Source organism: Acomys russatus, chromosome 24, assembly GCF_903995435.1.
Source record: "Acomys russatus chromosome 24, mAcoRus1.1, whole genome shotgun sequence".
Taxonomy (NCBI): Eukaryota; Metazoa; Chordata; class Mammalia; order Rodentia; family Muridae; genus Acomys; species Acomys russatus.
Window position 1 is genome coordinate 17,340,157 of NC_067160.1, and position 27,140 is coordinate 17,367,296.

Sequence of the window (27,140 nt, forward strand, 5' to 3'; positions counted from 1 at the left end):
TTAAGAGAGAACTGTTGAAAAAAAAAAGCTTTTTTTTTTTTTTTTTTTTTTTTTTTCCGGGGAGGGACAATTTATTCAAGACAGGGTTTTTCTGTGTAGCGCTAGTTATCCTGGATTGACCTGCCTCTGCCTCCCAAGTTCTGAGACTAAAAGTGCATGCTACAACATCTTGGCTAAAAAGACAAACTTTTAGAATCCTATAGAACAAATGTGTTAGCTAATAGCCAAGCGAGTTGACCTCTGCATATTAGTATACAAAACAGAAAGGGTGGGCTTAAGGAACGAAAAAAATACAGGGAGAGTCTTGGTAATTGTCCAACATTTACACTGTTTTTGGAGGGAGGTCAACTTTCAGGAGTCAGTTCTCTCCTTCCACTGTGTGAATGCCAGTGATCACACTCATGCCATTAGGTTTGGTGGCAAGCAGGTAAAGACCTGGTGAGCCATCTCACTAGCTCCAGGATCTAACAGTTTGGAGCCACGACTGCCTACATTATGGACCTGCCTGTCAGTGAACCAGTCTTTGGAAACTAGAGCCCTGCAGGACAATGTGGCAATTTCTAAAAGGATGCCTGAAAGATTAGCCAGACTCAAAGAGAGGTACAACTCACCTTGAAATACCATGTATTAACGGATGGATGATTCCACTAGTAATGACAAAAAGATCCTGTACATACGTGATACAGATGCATTTTCCGAAAGTCACTCTCAAGCTACGAGTGGTTGAATTCATTGTTGCAGATCCCATGCGTATAAGAGGGAACTAACTACCTGTGATGAGTCCACACACAGCTGGTCTACCATGCCTGTCAGGTCGTGAGCTGCTCCAAGCATACTTCCATGATCCGCTTCCTGGGCTAACCATGGGGCTTCCTCTAGACTAGATCGGAAGTTAGCTTAACCTTTCATTGACCTTGGTTCCCTCCGCTTTTGGCACTCCATGTTTTTCCCATATTGGAGGCTTCCAAAGCTTGGGGGAAGCACAATTTCACATCCTGTAACAGCTGTGATAAGAGACACCTGGATTGTTGTTCTCTCAGGCTCTAGACTCTAGAAAATTCCAGCTACTTATGTAGGATATGTGCCGTATCTGAGTAAAGCCCCTCCAGCCATGATAGAATCTGAGGGGCTAAGAATCTGCACATTTCAACAGAGACAGCGAGCTCCACCTTGTATTTCTTGAGTCCCTTCCTTGTGTCACAGAGGAGCCTTCCAGTCTATGCCCACCTCTGTCAAACCACTGTTAGAGTGTCAAACTTGAACCCTGTGGAGCTTCCACCCAGAGCCGCTGTTCTTTTGTTTGTCTTTCTTCAGGTAGGTTATTCTGTTGTCCCTGTATTTCCCTCCCAAGGCAATCACCCCAACGTCCTCAGCTCTTCTGCTGCTACCCTGGGCTTTAGCTAATCTTGCTCTCCTGCATGGGCTCTATGCAGTTATTTATGAGGAGGGCTCCCAATAGCTCTGAACACGAGAACAGCCTTCGGTAACCTTCTGTAGGTTGTTTACTTACATTTTAGGCCACGCAGACCTTAAGTAAACATTGCCTGCTGCCGAGAATGTGGACCAAGAAAATTCTTATCTTACATACTGCTGGTGGGAATATACACTAGTCTACTTTATTTTTTAAAAAATGAAAATAGATCTTTCATGTGACCCCACTATACCCCTCCTGGGTTTTTTCCAAAGGACTTCAAGTCAACATGTCACAGAGATATATGCATAGTACTGTGTCTTATGTTACTTGTCCTAGTAGCTAAGCTATGGAACCAACCTACATTCCAGCAACAGAGGTGAATGGATAAGGATAATTGCTTCTCAGCCATGAAGAATAGCAAAGGATATTATTTTCAGGAAAGTGAATGCAGTCAGAGATAATTATATTTATCTAATTAAGACAGTCTCAAAAGGACAATTTTTTTTCTGAGTCCTGGATTTTGTACAAATACATAAAAGTATATCTGTATAAATGACACAAAAGTGGACTTGAAATTGTCTATGGGAACATAAGGGACCAACAGGAGTGGGGGAGGATGAGAAAGAGAAAGCAGAGGGTGTTCAATGTTATATATATATATATATATATATATATATATATATATATATATATATATATATATGAAAATGTCTTTGTATAAATAGTGCCACATACAATGAATATACAATATGAAATTTTAAACAAAGTTAGGCCAATATTAGAGACATTTTTCATGTTTTTTTCTTATGGAGCTGGGGGGCTGGTTACATCACACTGTTGGCTCATTTTGAGCTGCCTCTTGCACAAATCGCCTTAGTGTCTGCAACAAGGCTCTGAATCCTAGAATTGAATTTTGGAAGCACAAACAAATCTTGTGTCTTTACCATGTTAGCCCATGGTTTGAACTTACAGAAGCATCTTTACCTGGGTTCTGTCTCCTCATATGCCCTGCTGTGTCAACATAGCCTCTGGGTCTTTAATGGGACCATGGATGGAATGCTCCCCTCAGACCCGATCCTTTTCTGTTTTGGAGGTGAAAGAGTGGCCTGAAAAGAGGAGAGACAAGGTCTAAAGAAGAGTGGAGGCCTTGCAGGATGAGGATCTCGGGCAGGAAACTTTTAGTTTATTTTGTTCTGAAAGCAGTGTGTCAGCCACGAAAATGCCAGTTTGTACTGACGCTGATGAAGAGAAGCAGAGTTTCTCACACAGACTGTTGCAGTGGGGGGCTGGAGAGCAGGAAATGAGAGGAGCACTTGCTTACCTTTCTCCGCTATCCTCTTAGAGTCTCAGGGCATGGGGCCTGCCAGATGGCTCAGTGGCTATCCACAATGGCTGGTAAGCCTCAGGACCTGACTTCCACCCAGTGCACCTTTTAAACTCACATAGTGGATGGAGAAAACTGATTCCCACAAGCCATCTTTTGCAGTGTGCAGTGGTGCACTCAACCACCCCCCCCCCCAATGTGAAAACAATGAAAAGTTCCAGGGAATGAAGACTGTGTTTGGAATCACTAGCCAAGAGTCTTGCCATATGTTTTTTTCAGCACTCAGAATTTGTAAATTGCTACTCTGTGATGGCTCCAGTGTGCTAAAAAGAATTCAAAGGAAGGGCAGTGTGTTTAAACTTCCTTGTGTAACATGCAGCTCTTCCAGCCGGGCATGGTGGTGCACGCCTTTAATCCCAGCACTCAGGAGGCAGAGCCAGGTGGATCGCTGTGAGTTCGAGGCCAGCCTGGTCTACAAAGTGAGTCCAGGACAGCCAAGGCTACACAGAGAAACCCTGTCTCGAAGAACCAAAAAATAAAATAAACAAAAACCATGCAGCTCTTCTTTCTCCTCTTCATCTCCTTTTCCCTTTTGTTTTAGACCTAGCACTTCAAAGGATGGGGTGTTAAGGAATCTCAGGTTATTACAGATGGGAAAATTTGAATATTGGGTTTTTTTTATTTGTAAAATAGAACAGTAAATGTATCTTCTGTATAAAAGCCATGAAGACTTCATAGAAAATACATGGAAGGCACTCTGAGGGGGTGGGGGTGGGGGATTTTGGCTTGGTTTGGAAAGCTCAGTGAATCAAAACCATTATTATAGTGATGGAAGAAGGAATAGGTGCCCTTTCTTCCCTCTCCCCCAAAAGACTTGACTCAAAAATAATAAAAGTGTTCTAGTGACTGGAGCTAGTTGGCAAGGCGGACTAATGAGGCGTGGTGACTTTTCATTCTTCAGGAGTGTCAGGGCAGAAGTGAACGGCAAGCTGAATGGTCTCTGTGAAATGTCCCGACAGGCCCTCTGTTATGTGATCTCTTCCTGTCAAACTGTAAGGTTCAGCAACTTACTGGCCTTCTCCTTAGATTGCAGTGTGGTGGTGCCGGAGGCCCCAAACTCATCCTGGATATTTCTGTTCTCAGAGTTCCTAGGTTGTCCCTAGCCACAAGAACTTGAGCATTCTGCTAAGTTTCTATTATTATTATTATTATTATTATTATTATTATTATTATTATTATTATTATTATTATTAACGAAATAATAAGAGACTTGGTATTTGCATGGCCCTAATCTTTGGTGTTTATCTTTTTGTTTGATCTTAAAAGCGATGTTTTTTTTTTTTTAACTCTTGGCCTTGGGTTTATTATTGAGATTAGCAAAAAAGTAATCACAAACAAATTCCTCAAGGAAATAACAATAAGTAAACAAAATTGACAACAACAAAGATGCAAAAAGAAAAAGGTAAAGGAAATCCAGAAATGTGGTTAGCGTCCTCAAATATCTGAAACATTGTGTCAAAATGCTGTTACTACTTTATTGTGGAAGAAATAAAAATAGTTTACAAAACCAAAAGTGACCGTATCTCTTCATGTTTCTCAAAATTCCACATCACTTGTACTTATGATCGTTATTGAGTAGGCAAGACCGATGTTAGGCTGTTTAACGAAAGTTTTGCTTTTCTACAATCAGTCAGAATCAATCTTTAGAAAGGGTCTGCAAGCCTTGGATATTTTATTATACAGCAGTGTTGTTAGTGTGGGCTTTGGAATGAGGCTGCCTGGGTGAGTCCTGGCCCAAGATCACAAGCACTCTAAATTACAAAAACTACCCGATGGGCTGTGACTTCATTCTCCCACGTCTAAAAAGCACAGCTGACTGAGATACAGTGAGGGTTGGATGACATTGTTCCTGTAACACATGGCAACTGTGCTAAGGCCCTGACATATACAGAGTATCCGCCAGGCTAGACCATTTTCCCTATCACTCTAGCGGGAAATCTTTCTTTCCCACTGTCTGCCTCACAACCCAGGCCTCACCATTTTGATTCACATATACTCAAGTTACAGCTGGCATAGAGGAGAAAACCAGACTGAAGACCGAAGTAGACTTTCCACTATGTATGACTAGGCGGCTGCTGTCCACACTTTAGGCTGTAGATCCATAGTGGACTCCTTTCTGCTCCAATTTCTCTAACAGAAGTGAAATGGGTCGGGTTAGGCCAGTTGGTGACTATAAAAAGTGGCAGAAGGTTGGGTTGTTCTTGCTTGATCTATTTCAGGCTACAGCCTATGTCCAGGCACCAAGTAGGGCTGTGGCTCTGGGTCTTACTTCGGTAGGTATCCCAAACAAGAGAGCTCGGAAATTGTTTAACTACAGATTGCAGCAATGCTCTGGCTAGCACAACGCTTCATAAATTAAGATGGGAACTATACACAATTTTCTTTTTATGAAACAGAACACAACCTGGGGTGCAGTGCAGCTCAGTGGGATAGAATGGGCTCTGGGCTCATGCATGAGGTGCTGGATTTGAGCCCCAGTACAGAAAGAAGGATAGGGAAAGAACTACAGAGCTCAGGAGAAGCGCAACTTTCAAAACTGTCTTGTTTGTCATGCAAAATCACTTGTAGCTAGCAGAGCTTTTCTTTTTGAGGATGTTTGGCCTTTCCTCCACAACTGTGAATGAGTCCATGCTGTCTTATGACCCACCCTCAGAACTATTGAGCTTTTTTTTTTTTTTTCTTAGAAGCTTCTTTGGAATTTCCCCCATTATATACTAGACTGCCCACAGATGTCTCAGGGTTTTTGGAGACATTTTAAATGGAAGAGGTTCTTTTTGTTCTGGATGGTTTAAACATGCCCCACTTTGTCTGGTGACCCTTGGGCTCTGGATGGTTTTATTGTGGCAGCAGGTCCTTCACAGGATCTCTGAACCAACAGGTGACAAATAACCACTGTGGCCCACCGAGCCTTTTCTGAGGAGAGGCTGATGGCAGAACCTCAGCCAAGAAGAAAGTATACTCAAAAGCTTAACAGAGCCGGGCGTGGTGGCGCACGCCTTTAATCCCAGCACTCGGGAGGCAGAGGCAGGTGGATCGCTGTGAGTTCGAGGCTAGCCTGGTCTACAAAGTGAGTCTAGGATGGCTAAGGCTACACAGAGAAACCCTGTCTCGAAAAACCAAAACCAAAACCAAAACAAAAAACCAAAAAGCTTAACAGAAGTGCAGCTGGTACATTGCCAACATGGGTGCTGCAGTGGACAAACTTGATGTTAATGGTTGACTGCATGCCATTTAGTTTTTGGTTGGAAGACAGAGTTTAGCAGATTGGAGTTACTTAAAGAAATAAGGAAGAAAAAAAAAAGCATTTCAGGAAGAGGGAAAACAAAGACAGAATTAGAAGGTTGAGCATTGGACCAGCGTGGTGCAAAGATAAGTGAAGGAGTTTCCTTTGGATTCTGCAAATCTTGGCAGCCTTGGGACATCTGGAAGTCAAAAGAGCAGCAAGCCACAGAGTCTGAAGCCATGAAATGGAGCCAAGAACCTGGCCCTTGAAAGGAGGAACCGCTAGATGCAACTGAACTGGTATGCTTCTGCTCTGAGGTGGCTGACTGCAACTAGAGGAAGCCAGAGTTGACATGTCTCTGGGGCTAGGACCAGATGCAGTGACTTTCACAGTAGCGACTGTAGTGTGTCTTCTGTGTCCCTCTGGAGGAGGAGGCTTGTGTTGAAGTCTCCCAGCCTTTTGTTCCCTGTCCTTTTGTGCCCCCCTATTTGCATTCCTTCCCCCTTGTTTTCTCACAGCCTCTCAGTTCCTACCAGTGCTCTATGTAACAGCATGTTTTATAGCTTTCTTGTTCCTATCAAAGCTTATCAGAACCTAGTGAGTTCCAGCCTGGGTCTTCTTCTCAGCGAGATAACTGAGCCCTCAGAGCCACTTATGAAAGACTTCTTATCACTCAGCATTTTGATAAGAGACAATGCTTAACATAGTGGATTCCTGAACCAGCCAGGGGCAGGTAGCATCCTGCAGATTTTGGATGGAGAAGTCTTTCAGTTTCTCTTTCATCTTACCAATCAGACAAAGCTCCTATACCAGGAAAGACTAGATTGTATGGTAGGCCTTCTTCTCTGTTCTTATTTTCAAAGAAGACTTAAGAAGAAGGGACCCTGGAATTCCCTCTTTTATAAACAGAAACATGGTCTAACTGAGTCCAAGTTGGGGCTGGTGAAGAATGGACTTGAGATGATAAAGTCTCTGAAATCAGCCAGCCTCAAAGACTGGGGCAGGTATTTGTGGTCAGTTGAGTCACACGGCTTTGGGATTTGCCAGCTCTACCTTCTGTTTCAACAATAGAAAGTCCTGTAAAACCGCTGGCATGTGAGACAGAGGTATCCAAAATGTCTTGGCATCTCTCCCAGCGGTATATCGAGTCTTGGGGAAGACACTTGTTAGAGCATGGTCCATACACTCTACCACTAGAGAGAGGTCCAAGTTCACTGATGATGCATTGTTTTTCAGTTTGTGTAGACCTATTAAAAAAGAGACAAAAATATGTTTATTCTTAGGCAGAAAAGGAGAAGCAGAGTGGGAGGCTAGGGTGCAAACAGGAAGACACATAACAGGGACTTTACTTTGAATTTTCCATTATCATTGAGGCTCACTGGAATGGTTTTTCCATTCTCCATAAAAGGATGCGACAGTGTCTTCTTTAGGCCAGATGGTCTTATCTGAAACTTGGGTGGGCAGCAAAATCTCCTACAGTGCTTATTAAAACCCAAACATCTGGGTTCTACGTACAGAATCCCTGAGCCAGAAGGTACGGTGTGAAGTCTTAGCATTTCTTTTTATTACATGTTTTCAAGTGATGCTGCTGGTCTGAGAACTTTGAGTATTATTTCTCTAAAGGTAGTGGGGAAAGGATGCTGTATAGAATTCATGAGGTCCTTGCCTCTAGGAAGTCATGAGTTTGATTCCCAATCCATCCCAGATAGTACTGTGTTATAGGAAATATGATTATGTACATATTCTTGTTCATGACTGTGCGTGTGTGCATATGAGGATGGAGAGGGTACTCACACACCATATCTCTAAGATTTTGTCCTGAATCAGAAGTTAAATGTCTCCCAGTTGTTGGGCAAATGAAATGTTTGAGCCATGACCTAAGATTCCACCGGAGAGGCAAGTAAATTCACAAGGGATTGGGGATAATTTGGAGCCCTGGAGTCTTCAATTAAAAAAAAAAAAAAAAAAGTGTTGGAAAAACTATCCATCCACAAGCAGGAGAATGAAATTGGAACCTTACCTCACCCTAAATATAAAAGTCAACTCTGAACAGATGAAAGACTTGAATTGAAAGTAGAACCCAATACTGTAAAACGCTGAGTAAAAGCTTTTTGGAATTGAACCAAGCAATAAGTTTTGATGCGTACAGCGTAGACCACAAAAGGTAGAATAGATAGACAAGGCTGCGCGAGACTAACAGTCTCCTGTGCATCAAAGGAGGCAGCTAAAGAGCAAAGGGACAACTCATAGAATGGAAAAAATTGTTTGCAAAGCATACATTGATAAGGGGTTAATATCAAAAAAGAAATAGAAAGGAAACTCAAACAATTCAATAGAAAAAATGAACAATCTGATTTCTAAAACATGAAAAGGACCTAACAGACGTTTCTCAAGAGGCCATAAACAGGGCCAGTTTGTGTGTGTGTGTGTGTGTGTGTGTGTGTGTGTGTGTGTGTGTGTGTGTATTAGCTACAGTGCATGAATTGCTCTAGTGCTCAAATTTATCCCACTGTAAGATATTATATTGGACCTTCAGAGTGACGATGAGACAAAAGATAAGAAGTGTTGACTAGGATGCTGAGGAGAGAGATCCTGTGTATGTAGTTGCTGAAAATGTAAATTAAAACAGCAACTATGAAACTGGTATGAGGCTTCCTTGAAAAATGCAAAGTAGAACTTCCAATATGAAATTCATATGCTTTCAAACATACCTGAAATGTGTCTTCTGAGGGGAAAACCTACCATGTTAGGTCTTGGGCTCCCAATTGTTTAAGGAACCCAGTGAGCGATAATGTTATTTGCTAAGTAGCCACAAGTTGTTCAAAGAATGTAGTACGTGTTAAAGACTAGTTTATGTTACGTTCCACCTGGGAAACAAAGAAAGGTGACCTTAAATTTATGGTCAGCATTGAGACTGTAAGTCTGGCTCATTTCTAAATTCTGACTTGAAAATACTTATTTACTATTTAATATGACAAGTTAGTATAAAATTGGGCTCAATGCTCGAGAAAATTTTGAATGTTTTCAACCGAAAGAAATTATAAATATTTGAGAAAAATCACTATGTCAGCTATTTTGATCTGTTTATTACTGTTAGTATTTATATCACACTATGCCTTGTAGACATGTACAATGGTTATGTACCAAAATAGAAAAATTCTGGATGGAATTTTGTGCTACAGTCATAGGTACTATCAGTATCAACATCATTATCTAATACAGGAAATCTCTTTTACATGCAGGGCTTTGTCTCTGAAGTATGAAGTCTAACAGGGTTAAGGTCAGTCTTTTACCTTTGGCCTACACAAAACCCTTAGAGTCCGAGTGCAAGAAACACAGCTTCTAATGGGGGGTGGTGGCTCTAAGCTCACCAAGAGGCACTCTTTGGAAAGTTTGTCAATCAAGTATTCTAGTTAAAACCTTCATCAGCCTTTTGCTTGTGTGTGTAGCATACTGAGGTGGGGGGTGGCAGTTGGGAATCATTTTGAAATCTTCCATATAGGTGCTTCTCATTTGAGTCCTGGGTCTCCACTCAAACTGCTGACCTTGAACCTTATCAGAGGGATAGTGTAACATGGAGGCAGGACCTTGTACCTCTGAAGAAGGACAAGAGCTCGGTGTTTGAGGGACATCAAGTAAACAACACTGCAGGTTCAGAAAGCTGGCGGTGGGAGAGAAGTCCTAAGGCAGGAGCTTTGACTCAAGTGTTGACTGCATTGCTACTTTTGTACTGGACTGCCCAAGAACGCATGGCACAGTTGCGCTGGGTTCCTGTCTAGCTGCACAAATTCAGGCCTGCCATTACTCTATGTCTCTATTTCTATAAAACAAAGGAGAGACTAGCAGCTACTCCATAGAGCTCAGGGATTATAATTGAAAGTGGGCGTGTGAGGCACTTAGGACGGTGACAAGCACGTTGTAAATGTTCGCAGTATTAGTCACCACTGTGTAGTCTTTATTATTAGTCTCTCCTCTTGACTCAGCCTTCTGACTCATTTTACCTCCTCTTCCACTTCCTTTCCATGTGTTCCTGACCCTGACAGTTTCCTCCACCCAAATAACCCGTTCCTGGATTTTAAAGCCGTATTCAGACCTGTATGGGCGGAGCCCCTTTCCGGCTCTGCATTCCCTGGGCAATTAGAGACTACACACCATTGGCATCACTTCTGGCTCTCTGGGTTGCCCTAACGAGGATCTGTTTTCTGGATGATGTACAGTCTCCTTGTCCTACGGTTTTCCTTGGTTATTCTTTAGTTGTCAGCTATATATAGCACAGTAAAAGGGTCACAGTCTGAGTCTTTCTATCATTTGTCACCTCCACAGAGCCCTGCGCAATGCCGAATGAGTGGCTTGTGTTTAGTATTAAGAGGAAGGGTGTACAGAGGTGAAGATGCTGAGAGCCAGGCTGCTGGCTTCAGACCCTGGCACGACCGGGAGATGCCGGCCACCTTGGAAAGGGCATTTTACCCTGCAAAGCCCCTGTTCACTACTCCAGGAACTTCTTTTGGGGCATAAATGATGTAATTCGGAAATGCTTAGCGGTAAAGCTCGGCGTGTGTTAGCTTCTTAGTAACCGTTCATAGTCACTCAGAGATGCCAGAGGTGACACCGGACTTACTCCCCAAATAAAAGCCCCCCCGATCTCCGTGTATACGATTCCTTCATGCCACCAAGACAGCGAATCCCAGAAGACACTGCATCTACCCCCCAAACTCACTCTTTTCAATGTAGCCCTCTCCATATTGTTGTTTGATGTCTGGAGACAGATGTTTCCAAATGGCGAGTTTTTTTTCGGTTGCCTTCACTGGGTCTGACAGGTTTGTTTTGAACAGCCCTGGTTCAATGCATGAGACGTGCACTCCAAAAGCTTTCATGTCCCGCCTGTAAAAAGAACAGTTGACAACTTTTTTTTTTTTTTTAATTAAAAAAAAAAAAAGCTTTCATTGAGATGTGGGTCTGGTCTAGGGTTTAATTCATTCCAGGCAAACATTCTGAAGTCAATTCCTCTGTCTTTTATAGTCTTAATGGTTTTGTTGTTGTTGTTGTTTGTTTGTTGTTTCAGTCACGTTTCTTTGGAGAGTGTTAGCTACTCTTTTAACTAGTTTCTCATAAATCTTTTCAGAGAATCACAGACTGGCTATGTTGTCAGCAAACATCTTGTTCTGCCCTGTCACTTTGAAGATGAAGAAACTGGAGTTCAAGGTGGTCAAGTGAGGCTGAACCGTAGAGCAGGAACCGGATGTGGGAGGAGCAACTTTGCCAATAGCCCCACACTCCTCGGCGTTTGTCTCCTTAAGCCACTTTCTTCTGGTTAAAGTGATAAGCATTTAGGTTAAGGCTATTTTCGTCTCCATATTGAACGTACCTGACAGTGAAATGGACAGTGGCTGGTTGAAAGGAGAGGTTTACCTTGAGTTTTGGAATGTGAATTTGCAACATGACCGAAGATGCTAGAAGGTCTAGTACCACGATTCCTGGCATGCCACCCTGATCCCGGGTGCTTCCTGGCAAGCCTTTCCTTCACATCGCTACGGACAGTTTCAAGCCTACATATTTACTGAGTCACAGGTTTGAGATGTTGTTATGCCCTTTCTTTCAACCAAACAGCATACTGCACAGCAGTTCATGATAACTATTTCCTAAACTTAATGTATTGTTGCTCTAGGAATGCATAAAGAGGCAATTACTTACTCCATAGACGTCTTACTCATACTGAGGCTTGAAGCCAGAACCCTGTAGGCGAGAGCTCGGCCACGAAGTTACACCTCAGTCCTCACAATATGATTTTTAAAAATAAGCTCTTGCTCTAAAATGTAATTCAATTATTTTCAGATTTTGCTTTCTAGCAACAATATTAGTACACAATTCGAAGTATATTTTGGTGGCAATATGAGTTAGCTTGACCCTGATGGATGTTGAAAGGCATATTACATTAAAATCTTAAATGTTATTTTTCAACATAATTATATTCTATTCATCTGTTAGCTGATGTCTATTGGATCTGGGAGACAGCAGCAGCTCCAAAGAGTTATTTGAGAAGGACTCTTTCCTTATGTACTTGTGTGACGATGGCATAGGGACAGGAGACAGGCCACTGTGCTAAGCTTATGACGGAAGTGAAGTCTGCATGAAACCAACACAGCTTTAGAGTCCTAGTCCTCTCTCTGTTGGACTGTTGTCCCTCAATTCTTCTCTCTGTATGTAGACATCCTGGAACAGCCACTGGACTAGGCTGCATGCATAATTCCATGTCAAAAACACGTTCTTCGGTTCCTAAAGACATAAACACTTTCTGTTGATTCCTTTCAGACAGCGTATAGCCACCCGACATATTCTGCAAACCCTGCAGACGAAATACCATTTTAAATGCTTGCATGTTATTACGATATGGATGCATACAGAATGGGACAAAAGATCAGCTGAGACTGAGGGGAGGTTGCCATGACAGTGTTACTCCAAGTGTGATGATCCTGAACATCTGCTAATGCTGTAGAAAAGCAAGCACTCCATCACATCCTAGACCCATCCTCATCCAAATATGCATCTTCATCAAGTCCTCCGGGCTATCCAACATCACGTTGATGTCTTGGAAGAACTTGGAAGAACTTCATTGTACTTTTTCTTAGGAGACTCAGACTTGGCAACTAGTTCACATGGTAGAATGGAGCTCTCAGCCTTTATTAGCCTCAGTGAGATCGTCTATCCTTTTCATTAGTAAGCTGCTTCTGGATCTGTGGTACGTATGTGAACTCTAACATATGCCTTTAATAAACACTAATTGCACAAATAAATGGGAGGATTAAAGGTAAGCCAATATCAATTTTGTCTTTGCTCTTGCTTGTCTCAATATGACTCAACTGACTTAACTTCCATTTACTTCTTCAGTCCTTTCTGCTTGCACTACGTCCCAGAAGGCTCGCCTGCATTAAGTGTACCCAGCATCTGGCAGATACAGTCTATTATAATCAGGAGTGTGAGCACAAGGAGTGGGACTAGTAATTCCTCATGCGGTGTCCATACTGGTTATTTCATCTGCTCGCTGGAGCTGTCAGCCTCGGGGTTTCCAAGTTCTAGAAACTTCCCTGACTCTTCATGCCACATTTTTGATTTTTTTTTACCATTTCTTTGCAGAACCTTGATGAGAAAGTACTTATGGGCTTTGAGCTGATGGCCACAAATTCTGGTTTCAGGTGAGATGAATCAAGCATCTGCTTCCTGCTGGATACAACTACAAAGCCCAGCTGGAGTGTGTTGGGCAGCCATTGGGTCCTAACGCTTTTCTGCTGGAGGCTTAAATAAATGGGTACTGTTCCATTAGCAACTGCTAGGAATAACAACAGAGGGAGACGGACCCTGGATGACCCTCTGTTTGGCAAATTGACCTGTTGACTGTAAAGTCACCCCACTATGGGCATCATACACTAATACAAAAACAAGAAGAGTTAGACTCAACATGGACTTGGGCTCAAATCTCAGTTCTACCTCTTATCAGCTGTGGAACCCTGGGCAAATGGAAATATTTTAAAGTGCTAAAAAGGGTACCTCACATACATGTTAGCAGCAATTACACTCTCAGCCAATCAATTCACCTTACCTCAAGCTGTCATTAAAACCTTCCACTGCATATTTGGATGGAGTGTAGCCCCCTCCACCAAATGCAAGCCGGCCCCCGATGCTGGAGACATTAATGACACGCCCTCGGGCTTTTTTGACCAGCGGAAGCATGTTTAGTGTCACGTCAATGAGTCCAAACAGGTTGACTTCAACGGGTTCTCTGTAGTCATCCACTGTGAGCCAGTCGGTGGGAGCCAGCACGCCAAGGACACCAGCATTGTTGATCAGACCCCAGAGACCTGGCGCAGAGAGGGAGAGGAGGAGACGTGGTGGAAAACGCCATTTCTACGGGGCCTCTCTGATGGATATACAGGTGTTTCTTTATACAATGGTGCTATTTCCTCTTTGTAGCCACTCCTGCTTTGCAATGTTTTTGCACTTTGGTGGAAGTGGTAGCCGACAGAGTGGGAGACTAAGCTGAAATCGTTCATATTTAGTTATTGGAATTCAGTCTCACTGCTATTCTATTCCTGCTTCCAATGATTTTTTTTTTTTAATGCTTTTTGAGGCAGACTTTCTGAATTCTCAACTCAGATGTAGAGCAAATTGGTCCACTTTCCTGCCTTGCAAGATGGTGCAGCCAGGGTATATTTATAAACTATTCTGTATGGGTAGAGACGTGATATGAGTCTACTTCATGCTGAATTTTGCTAGAAAAATAAGCCATCCACTTGGCTGTTTCCTGATTGGAAATACATAATATTGCTAAAGGTGTTGGAACTCAGGCACCAGAATTTGCCTGGAGGCTTTACTAAACCACTGTATTTGAGGTTCAGAAGCTCAGACCTAAAGATCTTATTGAAGCACACACATTTGCTTTTCTCTTTTATGGACTGTGGTGTCTTCTATCAGAGAATTTCAATATTCAAAGCTAAGGAAATGTTCCCAGTTCAGAGTGCGGCTGTCTAACACAGTCCACAGTGGAGGAGATGCCTAACGCTCACTGGACAAGTTGGACTCCTTAAGGACCCTTGTCCTCACATCCCTAGGTCAGTTCCAAGACTCCCAACCTCCCTACCTCCACCTCTCTCATCTCTTACCGTTCTCTCCTACATGGCTCTTCACCCACTGGGCAGTCTTCTTGACGTTCTCTGGGTCCGTGACATCCAGCAGCACTGTGTGAAGTCTCGCTGAGGTTTTTGCCTTCAAAGCAGTTGATCCAGACTCAGTAAGGCAGGCAGCAATGACATGGAACCCCTTTTTATCAAAAGTTCTGGCTGCTAAGTTTCCAAAGCCCGTGTCACAGCCAGTGATGAAAATGTACTTGTCAGTGATGTCTGCTATCTTCAGTTGCCCTTTGTATGTCCATAAAAAAGCACAGAGGAATAGGAGGGCCAACACCCAAATAAACATTTTCCTTTTTCCTGTATGTGACAGGGACACTTCCTTCACGTACAATAGAAGATGGTGTCTGGGATGTCCAAAATTAGAAAGAAAATTCAAATTAGAACAACCACATGTTGATGAATGTGAGACATTTAAATGAATTTGAGTAGACAAATCAGATATTAAAATGAATTTTTTAGTTGCTTGTCGGAATGCCAAACCAACCAAGCAGAATTCAGAAAAATGCAGATGAAAAGAAATGAGAGTGGGGGCAAAACTGACACAGGCCACTGGGTCAAAGGACCCACCAGGGTCGCATAGAGTAGTGAGATCAGCCTCACACATGAACTCATCCATCTGAGAGACAGCGTAAAATCTTACATCCCATCACTCAGTGAAAGCTGAGAGCAGAACAGGATCAGAATCTTCTAGAGTGGTGGTTCTCAACCTTCCTGGTGCTGCGACCCTTTAATACAGTTCCTCATGTTGTGGTGACCACAACCACAACATTATTGTTGTTGCTACATCATAACTGTCACTTTTGCTACTGTTAGAAACTGTAATGTAAATACCTGTTTCTGATGGTCCTAGGCAACCCCTGTAGAAGGGTCACACAGGAACAGCATTCACTCCTAAGTCAACGTAGGGAAGAGGAGCCAGCAAGAACATCACCTTTGCAACGAGCCCTCTTTCTTCCCCACAGCCTTGAGGCCTAGAAAGTTCCTTGCCATATCCACACATTATTCATTTTTTACATTTATGCTTTTTTTTTTTTTTTTTTTTGGTTTTTCGAGACAGGGTTTCTCTGTGTAACCTTGGCTGTCCTGGAGTCGCTTTGTAGACCAGGCTGGCCTCGAACTCACAGCGATCCACCTGCTTCTGCCTCCTGAGTGCTGGGATTAAAGGTGTGCGCCACCACGCCCGGCACATTTATGCATTTCTTAATAGTGTGTGTGTGTGTGTGTGTGTGTGTGTGTGTGTGTGTGTGTGAAGTGCACTGGAGTGTAGGTGTCTTCAGAGGCCAGAAGAGAGAACAGGATCCCTTAAGCTACAGGTGCAGGTGATTGCCAGCAGCCTGATGTGGATGCTGGAAACAGAACTGAGGTCCTCCACATGGTCTTAGCAGCATCTCTCCAGCCCCAAACCATGTCTTTGTCCTTGATCCACTCTCTTGTAGAATTACACAGGCCTCAAATACTTTGCAGAAGAAACCAATAGACACAGACTGAAGTGCAGAGCTGTGGGTGGTTCCAGAATCGTGCCTGTTTATGGCTACTAAAATGCTTTTTCCTCTCTTTTTTTCTCCTTAACCCTCTCTTAAAGTAATGGCTATTAAATTTGACTCAGTATTTCATGGACAGTATTTCAAGTATGTAAACATACTTAATTTCTATAACTCTATGTTGCATATAAACGTCCATGCAGCAGGGTTTCTGTTTCTCCAATACATAATAATGTAAAATGTGTAACTATGGGGAGATGCAAAAGCACTCATAAAATTACATATTTAGGGATTTTTAATGACATATCCTATTTGTAAATCCAATTAGATATAGTGTTTTGCTTAAGTCTTCCTTTGATAGTTATTTCATATTAAAATGTCTAATTTTATTGTAAAAAAAAAAAAAAAGAAACCATTTGTGGATTGTAATGTCCCTCCAACAGAGGAAGTGACCTCTCCTGTTGTCAGCTTTGCCAGGGGCAGAATGGAGAGGAGTAAACTGTGAGGTCACCGCCCACCTTGGCCAAGGCTTCTCCACTGGGGATTTGCACACAGTCTCATTTGGTTTTCTCTCTAGCCTCGTGGAGAGCATGACTTGCCTTACTTATAGAAGATGAAACGAGTTCAAAGACACAAGGTGATTTGCCAAGGTCACTGTGTCCCAGAGCACTATGCCTTCCCATGGGAGAGAACTGGGACCCCTGAGCTCCCTGGCTACCGGGCTGAGCAGTGTCCAGGCTGAGCTATTAGAGTAAACATGGGGACCTTGCCAAGGCTGCTGAAAGGCAAGGCTAAAAGTCCCTGGACCAAAACAACCTCTGATACCAGAAGGAGCTATTTCTTTTACCATCTCCCCCCCCCCCCCCCCCCCGCTCTCCTGTGTTCACATATATAGACTGGCAGGTTCCCAGGGGGATTGGGAGGCTGGGGGCCATGAGGATGGTGGGTGCTAGTCCTGTGGTGATATGAGTTACAGGACACAAGAGGCTTGAGTTGGGATGGATGGAGGGTTAGGATGTCAAGGAAAGCCTCCTTGGGGTTTCTGTAGAACTTGGAGATGGATCGTGTGCAGAATTCAAGGAATAATCCACCGAGAAGGGAAGAGAGTCTAGACATTTCTTTCTAATCTGTTACTGAAACTTAACACATCTTTCAGTTACGAAACCAGCCACACCCTTCCGCAGTATTTGTAGCACATGAAACTTTGTTATCAATTACAGCCACAGTATGTTTATGTTGTATTGCTGTTGTTACTTCTTATAACATCTTTTTTTTGTTGTTGTTGTTGAGACAGGTTCCTATTATGTAGCCCTGGCTGTTGAAACTTGCTGCATAGTCCAGGCTGGCCTTGAACTCACGGAGATCAGCCTGTCTCTGTCTCCTTAATGAGGGGGCTTAAAGACATGATTGTCATTCTGCTATTGTGGTGCTATGAATGTGTCAGTGAAAGACAATATTTTAAATATCTTTAGGGTATCTCATCACACTAGGCTTCCTTTAAAAGTCTATGTATTTTAATCCATGTATTGAAAAGTATTTACTCTTACAGACTGGTTATGACAGTCACATAAATCAAATTTCCTAGAATACCTTTGCCCCAAATACACGGATTTTAACAAGAACAAGAAAAATTACATTAAGTCTATGCCTTCACCATAACTAGACAACAGATAATCCTCAAACCTTAAATCACTTGACTGAGGAAATGAGTAACTACATATGGTTGACATATGTCAGGTTTTACACTGTCAAAGAGAAGAACTGCAAAGATGGAAGGAAGAGAGATGCTGGCCAAGGCCCTGTGGAATTGAATGAGAGGAAAGACACAGCATGCATATGTATAAGTAGATAAATAAATAAATAAATGAACAGCTATCTACTTAGATCTACCTAAAAAAGTATAAGGAAAACCTAAAAACAACGAATAGATCATGGCCCTAGAGCCCATGTGCTCAATAGTATCATCTTTGGAGAAGCTAAATCATGGGTTAAATTAGTCTGGGGAAATATAAAATAATCCTGGAGTGTCCTATCCTACAAAGAAAGGAAGGGCTCGAAGGATGCTGCTCTTGACACACAAAAGTCAATTGGAAAGGTCTTTACTCACCAAGTATGACACAATCTGAGCATCAAAAGAAATGAGCATAATGGGTCCTTAAGTCACTGACTATGATATGAATGAACACAGTCGTTTTGATGAACATCAGTAAGCAGCGATATACGGAAAAAGAAGCCATGACAACTAATAAGTGTCAAAGAAGGATGCAGTAGGAAAATCAATATTAGCAGCTGACACGTTAACAATTGTCTCAGGCAAGAATTATCAATGGAGTTTGGAATGACAACATGGAATATCAAAGGATGCTCCCCAAAGATGATTTTAATTAAAATGAGAGTAATAGTGATTTCACAGTGAAGAAATCTGAGAGCCCACTTTAATGAAGTATTCTTAGTCATGGAGCAAACCAGCACCATGTGCCTCTTGGTTGACACACCAGGAAGGACAGAGCAGCGCCCTCTGCTCACATCCCAGCTAATCCTGTGTGGAAAACCAGCTCCCAGTTCTACAGAACACGTGCCTTGTGCCCTTTAGATACACCGATATGAAGGAAAAAGAGAACCAAAGATGCTGAAGAGACAAGAGGATTAAATGGAATATGTGATGACAGGCTGGTAAACAAGTTTTCTTTTCTCAGAAATAACATTATTACATCAACTAGTGAAATTAAAAAAAACCTCTAAGTTCGATATATTTTATTTTGAAAATTATATTGTGGAAAATACCCTGCTTTTTCAATAATTTATATTGAATATCCAAAGATTAAGGTGTATGGTAGATAAAACTTGCTTTCAAAATGTTCAGGCTGGGCATGGGGTAGAGGTCTTTAATCCCAGCATTTAGGAGAAAGACACAGGCAGATAGAACTCTGTGAGTTTGAGGCCAGCCTGGTCTACATAGTAAATTTCAGGCCAACCAGAGCTACTGTGGGGAATTGCAGCTGTGCTGGTACTGACCTTTTCTTGTTTTTGTCTGCAGTTGAAACTTTACTTGTTTTTGTCTGCAGTTGAAACATTGTGCTCTACCTGTTGCCCTCATTTTCCTTGTTTTGAGTCTCATTTGGCCCTTGGTTTGCTCCCTCTTGGGGACTTTCCACAGTGCTGTTTGATTGCTGGTTCCTCCCCTATATAAGCAGCTCTGTTACTCCCAACAGACGGCATTCTCTTAGCACGTCAATCTGCAGACCCTGGCCGTAGCCTAGACTAGCAGCGCAGGCGCTGCAAGCTACATAGTAAACCTTGTTTCAAAAGCAAAACAAACAAACACAAATCCAATACAAAACAAAATATAAAGTTTAGAAAATAAAATATGTAAATAAACAAAAACTCTAGTGTATATATATTAAAAATATGAGAATAAGAACACAATAAAATACTAGCACTTAGAGCCTCCAGATTGACCATTTTTTAAGTTTTCTGTAAGTGTGAAACTACACCCACAGATTCAATCAAGTGCGGGATTGGGTAGTTTTATAAACTGACTCTCTGCTGAGCACACACAGACTTTTTCATTGTTCCTTTCCCTGAGCAACAATGTAACTATCTACCAGTGTTCACACACTAGGAATTACAAGTGGTCTAGAGGTGATTTAATGTATACACAAAGGTGCACAGGTCATGTGCAAGCACGGTGCCGACTTATATACTGAGACCCCACAGCTTCGGAGGCACACATGTGAGAGGGCCCCAGAGTCAAGCTCTCCTCTAAGAATGACTGGTGAAATGCCTACATTTCAAAACAACAAAGTAACAATTTGCAAAATGAAAATTGAAGCTCCTCCCTTCCCCACAAAGACTTCATTGAACTGCTTTGGGGGTCTATGCACAAAACATAATGCCGGGATTTTGGAGTCACCTGGCATCCTGCATCGCCTGCCTTCTGTCCTTTGGAAAGCCTATCTTTACCACCACTGGAGGAAACAAAAACCTCAAACCTAAGCAGCTCTCTCTCTCTGCCTCATCTCTTCCACTTCCCATGAAACTCCTCCCTAAACAAACACAGTTTTCCCTGGCGACAAGAAACAGAGAGAAACTTTTAGTCATTGAGGATGCACCCCTGTGAAAAAGTGCTATCAGCCCTTCTGGACTGATGGTCATTACAGAGGTTGGTGTCCCAGCCTAAATGCTTGAGTTCTAGAGACTTCTAGAGGATATTTGTTTTGTGAAACCTGTCCTTGTTATTGTCTATAATAATGTTAGTTCTTCTTCTTCTCCTCCTCCTCCTCCTCCTCTTTTTAGGCTTTCAAGGCAGGGTTTCTCTGTGTCGCCTTGGCTATCCTGGACTCGCTCTGTAGACCAGGTTGGCCTCGAACTCACAGCGATCCACTTGCCTCTGCGGTAGCTCTTCTTTAGTCTCTGCATTTTGCATTCTTCTAGGTCATTGGACCAGGTCAGCTGCAAACCAACATGTATCTTTGACCCCTAGAAGTACTTTAGCCAAGAGACATCCGGAGAACAACAATCTCCGGTCAGGGCTTTCGGGACCATGACCTGTATATGGAAAGGGATTGACAGTCACCTGACAAGTAAATGAATAACCACAGCAGGACACCTAAACCACCCTTCCACGAACTCTGGTCACTTCTCTGCAGTGCCCTTCTTAGCAGGAAGGCACTGACCTCAGTTGCTTTAGTTGTTTGTCAGCTATGTCTTTCCATTTGTCTCACAACAGACTGTTTAACCAAGCATGCAGATCGCTTGGCTCCAAGCAGTAGAGCAGGAGTTTGGACCATAAAGAACCTGGAGCAATTTCCTCATGTCTTCTGAACCTTTCCAAGTGGTAGAAGAGTGATGGTGAAGCTAACTTGGCTTAGTGCTTGTTGCACCTTCTGTGGATGAAAGGGCTGCTCTGCCTGTTGCTTGGATGTAAGCATGGGCTTTCCAATCAAGCCCTTTTGCTAGTTTGGACTCCATAATTAATAATGTGAAGTCTGGCTAGCGTATTGTAGCGCGCTTACCAGCACCCTTGGCCTCTACTCACTAGAGTAACACTTCTGATGTGTCTGATAGTGCCAAAGGCCCCTTGGGGACAAAATTGCTTGACCTTGAGAACTGCTGGCCTGGAGATTCCTCTCGAGTGTCACTGTACCCAGGACCACTACCTGGAAACTGAGTCCTTACTATCTTAGTGACATTTCCTTGATGAGCATTTATATTTTTTGTGGCTTTAACAGAGAGGTTTTGTTGCTTATAAAATTGCTCATAGCCTGCTTTGGCAAGCACTATCTTTGTCAATTTAAAAAAAAAAATCTACTTTTCTTATTATGAGGACAGAAGGTGTCCAACAGACCAACTTATACACAGCACCTCACACTAGCACTCACAGCATTTGTAAGGCCTAGATCCTGGCTGAGCCTTTTGAGTTGGGGGCTATGACAACTTGCACTTGGTAGCAAACTAACTCTAGAATTTAGCAAATGCTCCCAGGGAATCCACAGTCCTCAGATTTCCATTCAAGAAAGTCAGGCACAAATGTGAGTAACAACTGTGGTTAATTGAAGGCCACAGCTTTTTGGATTGTGGATATAGGCTCATGTAGCAGAATGTGGGATTTCAAAAAGAAAAGAAAAGAAAAAAAAACAATAAAAGGTTTTTGAATGAGCAATGACCACAAATTATTTCAATCCCAAACATAATGGATCCAAGGTTCATGCAGGACTTGTCCTTGTGGCATTAAATGACTTCACTGCAGCATGGTTCTGAACACACTTTGCCTTATGCAGGCAGTGCCAGCCAATGCTGCCTAAAACACCTTGGCTCAGATTCGAATCTATTGTATGTGAAGATTTGCAGTATTTGCAGACTGTTCTGTTCTTTAGAACGCAATAGTTAAACTGCTGATAGCAAGGGCTTACTGTTTTGTGATGGTCATTCTTCCTCATGGTATGTCTTTGGACTGTATTGTGATAGAGCACTCGATTATAGAACACACGGAAGGGCCAGAGAGGTGGCTTGGTGGTTAAGAGCACTTGCTGTTTCTGTAGAGGACATAGATTTGGTCCCCAGCACCCGCATACTAGCAGTCTACTTTCTGATTATCCAGCACCACCTGACCTCCAAGGGCATTCATATATACGTCCAGGGAAAACACTCAGACACATAAAAATAAAATAAGCAAATCCTTAAAAAAAAAATTACTGCTTGAATTGTTGACCTGAGTTTCATTTAAAAAACAAAACAAAACAAAACAAAAAACTAACAAAAAACCAACCAACCAACCAACAACTCATGGAATGAATTTGGGCTTGCGGTTAGGACAAACTTTTCAACAATTCCAAAGTTGCCTCAAGAAATTTCTGTTATTTTTGCACTACATACTTATGCCAAATGGCACTCTCAGTATTAACAATCAAACATCAAAGTATCAGTCAACTCGGAAAAAAACGTCAAAGATGTCGTGCCCTGCAGTATCAAGATTTCAGCTAATACATATTTTATTTTTTTTAAAAGTAACCCAGCACATTTTTCATCAGTATGTAAATTTGTTTTCATCTTCAATCATTGGTAAGAATCACGTGTATCCATGAAAACTACTTCAAAATAAATTTATGATTTGTTTGTAAATATTTGCTTTGTATTGCCTATGTTATAGATTTGGGGCTAAAAAAAATCTGCCTGTTTTGAGTGCAAAGGCACCACAAGTGAGAAACATTTAAGAAATGCTGTTGTAGGCAGTTGCCGGGACCTGTAAATAGTTATCTTAAACTTCAAAATAAAATTATTTCCTTTTGTTTTGGGTGTGGTAACTCATGTCTATAATCTCGGCACTTGGAGGGTAAAGATAGGAGAGTGAGGCTAGCCTGGGCAACTTAGTGAGCTCCTATCTCAAAACCCCAAAATAAATAAACAAATCTCTATATAGAAGAAGCAAATTCAGAAATATAGGCCAGTTGTTTCAAGGTACAAGCTCTGATCCTGGGGTGATTCTGACCCCACCCAGGCTGCCTGCATCCCCACTGGGCTCACTTCTCTAGCACCCTGGTGCGATGTGTGATGGTGGACCCTAGGCCAAAGAGCAACAGGCAGAACAGAAGGAAGTGAGGGAAGTTAGCATCCTCCTTATCAGCACATCACTCAGTGTCTGCACCAGCCCTGAGAATTCTTGAACTGATCTCTGAACTCTAGGACCAAGGGAGAAAACGACAAAGACCATAATGCAATGCTGCCACTTCCAGTTCAGATAATGAAGAAGTTCAGGATCCTATCTCACGAATCTCACAATAAGATCTCACTTAATCGTCATGCTCTCTGGGGAGACGAGTCGCACATCACAAATTAGAACATTTAGTAAAAAAGATGTTTAGAGCTGACTTTCCCCTTGGAAAACCTTAAACTGTTTCTGCAAAGAGGGAAGAGCTGTGGGGGAGAAGAACACATGTCAGTTGCCAGGAGGAATGAAAATGTTTTATCAGGAAGTACCCTGTCATACAACAGAGATTCAGAAGGAACTGCCAAAGGAGACCATTATCGCCTTGCCTTCATTTGCCTTGCAGAGCATTAGGGTAGGAAGCACCTACCAGCAGCTGCCAGAAAACGCTGTGCTCACCAGTGGTCCCCACTTCCGCTTTCTGGGTTCCCTTCCTAAGTTTCTTAGTAGGAAACTTAAAATAAACTCCTCTGATTTTACTTTTATCAGTTGTCTTCCTCTTCCATAGAAACGGATGATAAGCTAAAAATAGATGCTAATGCTCAAAGTCCTTGTTAGATAGTAAAGCTCTTTCTAAATGGTTCCTTCCAGATCGGCTCATTTTATGTACACACCACACACCACACACACACACACACACACACACACACACACACACACACACACACGGAGTTTAATAAATCTTTATTTACCTTCAATTTGCCGCAGTCTCTGAATCAACACCTGAGTTGTTGTTACCAAGATGAGTCAAACGGAAATCATTTAGTGATGTCTGTCTGAACTGTTTTGTGAGTTTTCTTATGGAATGCAAGAGTTCTTAATGATGACCACGCTGGAACATGCGTGCTTCTTATATTTAGATATTACATATATGGTTCACTACCCAGAACTCTTTATTGAACTAATTTTATTTTTAAACCTAGTGGCCTCTCAGTGATGCCTGTTGTACGAGTTCACACGGCTAAGGAAGTAAACTCGCTTGAATAGGAAGTCTGAAATGCCTGAGATGAATTAAAAATTGGAGCCAAGGACTCTCACACGAAATCTGCTTGTTGTTGAGAAGCTGGCGAAAACCACACTGACCATGATGATGACATAGCCAAGATGAGGCAGTAATCTTCATCCTGGACCGGTGACTTCCCTCCCACAACCGGAAGAAGCAAAGCTTCGTTAGTTACATTTCACCGGAGTGCCTGCAGGAGGCGCAGCCCCATGCCCAGTGTGTGGTGGGAGAAGCACACGCGTTTGCTTCCCCCGCAGCTAGGAGCAGACATACAAACCTACCCCTCCAGACATACAAACCCACTCATGTCTAAGGAAAACACTGCTAAATTAAAGCAACTCACCAGAGCATCTTTGCTAATGAATATTAATCATCCCAGGTCCTTTTTGGTTTATTGTTTTGTCTGTGTGGCTTCTGACAGCAGTAGCTGTCACTAGGAATCACTGTTAAGTCTACAGTTTCTTTAGTTATGGTTACAAAATAGTAATTGCTGGCTGGAAGAAACTGTATGCTGTATGTTATTAAAATTTATGGTCACAAAGCTTCAAAAAAAAAAGTTCAGGTTTGAGTATGTGTGTGCGTCAGTTCAGCGAAAGCATTCAAATCCTCAGGAAAATTCTTTCAACCACAGTTAGAGTCACCCCAGAAGAAAATGCTAGTGTTTAAAATTCTGTCCCTTGAGAACATGACATTTGCTATAAGGGTCTTGCAATGTATGAAGCAACAAGTTTTCTTCATATTTAAACATTGAAACTTATTCTAAAACCTGGGCACCATTTTCATATGTGAAAATATGCATGAAAGAAGTCTTCATTCTCACTTCATGCCTCATCTAGCCAAGGATATTTCAGAGCATTTGACATGTGCCAAGTGACACTAAGATAAACAAAACCCAGTCCCTAGCTTGGGGCTGAGAGTCTCATGAGGCTTTACAGGATTATTGCCCCCATCTGCCCAAAAACCAAGTGTGTAGCGGCTTGGTATTTGAAATCCCACTTTATCATAAAATGTGGAACGACTATCTGAGCAGGTTTCTTTTCTTTTTCTTTTTGACAACTCAGAACCCAGTAACCAGTGTGCACTTTAGAAGCACCCTTTCTTGGGGCTGGGGAGATGGCTTAATGGTTAAGAGCAATGGCTTCTCTTCCAGAGGACCTGGGTTCAACTCCCAGCAACCACATGGTGGCTCACAGCTGCCTGTAACTCCAGCTCCAGAGGATCTGCCTTCCTCACACATGTAGGCCAAAGACAAATGTACATAAAATAAAAATTAATACATTATTTTCAAAAGAGAAATATCTTTTCCTCATTCCAAACATTATTTTCTCTTCCAGTTTAGTGATCACCCACATGTGTTCATGGAAACTGATAATATTGGGAAAGCAGGTAGAGAAACAGACCAGGCCGCTGTTGGCAGTTAATTGTTCTACCCCTGAGACACTCTTAAGATGCCCACAACTTTTGGATCTCTGCACTCACCAATTTCTCATTCCTAATCATCTGTAACAGTAGTTATAGACAACTGTGAGCTGCCATGTGGGTGCTGGGAATTGAACCTGGGTCCTCTGGAAGAACAGGCAGCGCTCTTAACCACTGAGCCATCTCTCTGGCCCCAAGACAGAATATTTCTAAGTCCCAGGAGTCCCAGAAGCTGTCAAATAGGGATGGAAGGATGGAGAGAGGGAGGGAGAGAGGGAGAGGAACAGAGAGTATTTAGTTGTGACCACAGGATGTTACCGGATATTCACAGAGTCCTAGCCCTGGAGAGTTTCAGGGTCACACTGACATCATTTCTGTGTGAGATGGACTCTGATCCCTTCATATCCACACTACCACTACGTTAAAGAAAAACAGTTGACCAGAGCTGAAAGACAACTTGATTCACTCTGTAAGAGAGTGGAAAACCAAGGACAGTTTAGGATGAGCTGATGAGTGAAGGGACAGATGACCAAAGTCATCGGTTACCTCACAGAAGATGACTGGGGGTGCAGAAGCCAAGGGTGACTTGTGCTGCTGTCTGTCACCTTCGTGCTGTGCCCAGGGGAAGGAAGTGCTGCTCAGATCAAGCTGGTCCTCTCGAGGTGCCTGGGCTTCTGCGGAACTCTGAGACCTGCATGTGCAAAGGCTTCTGTGCTTCTCTCTTTGCTCTGTGAGTCACACCCATTGCAACGCCAACCAGTGACTAAGCCTCTCCTTAGTGGATGGAGGGCGGAGCGATTGTAAGATTGTAGGTCACAGGTTTCTAAAGGAGTCAGCAGTGGTATTTTTTGTTTGTTTGTTTCTTTGCTTTTGTTGTCTTTTTAAAACAAATCAAATGTAGCTAGCTAGAGCAGTAACTCACACTTTCTTGACTAAATGAGGCAACTGAAATCACGTGACAAAGAAGCACCTTGTAAATTGCCTGGTGCATGAAATGGATCATTTTACTTAAAAAAAAAAAAAATTTTTTTTTTAATTTAACATTTAGGATCAAGAAGGTCAACATAATAAATGTTAGGCTAGTATGGTTTGAGAATAATTTGTGGTTTCCTAATTTGTGTTTAAGGTACTACAGAACATCTTGACAAGGTCTCTGGAAGTGCAAACAGGAATTGCCTCTCCCACCTCCAGCTGGCCTTTTCCAGAGCTGCTCCCAGTGGGCCTGGCACTGCTTGGTGCTGGCTGAAGCTGCAAAGGGTGGGGGATGAGATGCCGCCCACTCTCCTTCCAGCTGCCCACCCTCCTTCCAGCTGCCCACCCTCCCTCCAGCC

General features: G+C 42.5%; 1 protein-coding gene across 1 annotated transcript; it reads right to left on the reverse strand.

Annotated features, from left to right (window-relative positions):
• Window positions 1–6,900: 6,900 nt before the first annotated feature.
• Dhrs9 (dehydrogenase/reductase 9) lies at window positions 6,901–26,557 on the reverse strand. The gene is made up of 5 exons (XM_051166631.1): window positions 26,356–26,557; window positions 14,676–15,021; window positions 13,616–13,874; window positions 10,739–10,902; window positions 6,901–7,268 (listed from the first exon to the last, which is right to left on the reverse strand). Exons 2-5 carry the CDS (start codon window positions 14,986–14,988, stop codon window positions 7,045–7,047), a joined length of 960 nt encoding a protein of 319 aa, XP_051022588.1. The 5' UTR covers window positions 14,989–15,021; window positions 26,356–26,557; the 3' UTR covers window positions 6,901–7,044.
• Window positions 26,558–27,140: the final 583 nt, after the last annotated feature.

Coding starts and splice junctions, on each gene's coding strand:
- Dhrs9 (XM_051166631.1), bottom strand. CDS start 14,988: ATGTTTATTTGGGTGTTGGCCCTCCTATTCCTCTGTGCTTTTTTATGG. Junction 10,903..13,615: donor GGTTTTAATGACAGCTTGAG/GTAAGGTGAATT, acceptor TTCTTTTTACAG/GCGGGACATGAAAGCTTTTG. Junction 7,269..10,738: donor AGAGGGCTACATTGAAAAGA/GTGAGTTTGGGG, acceptor CTTTTTTAATAG/GTCTACACAAACTGAAAAAC.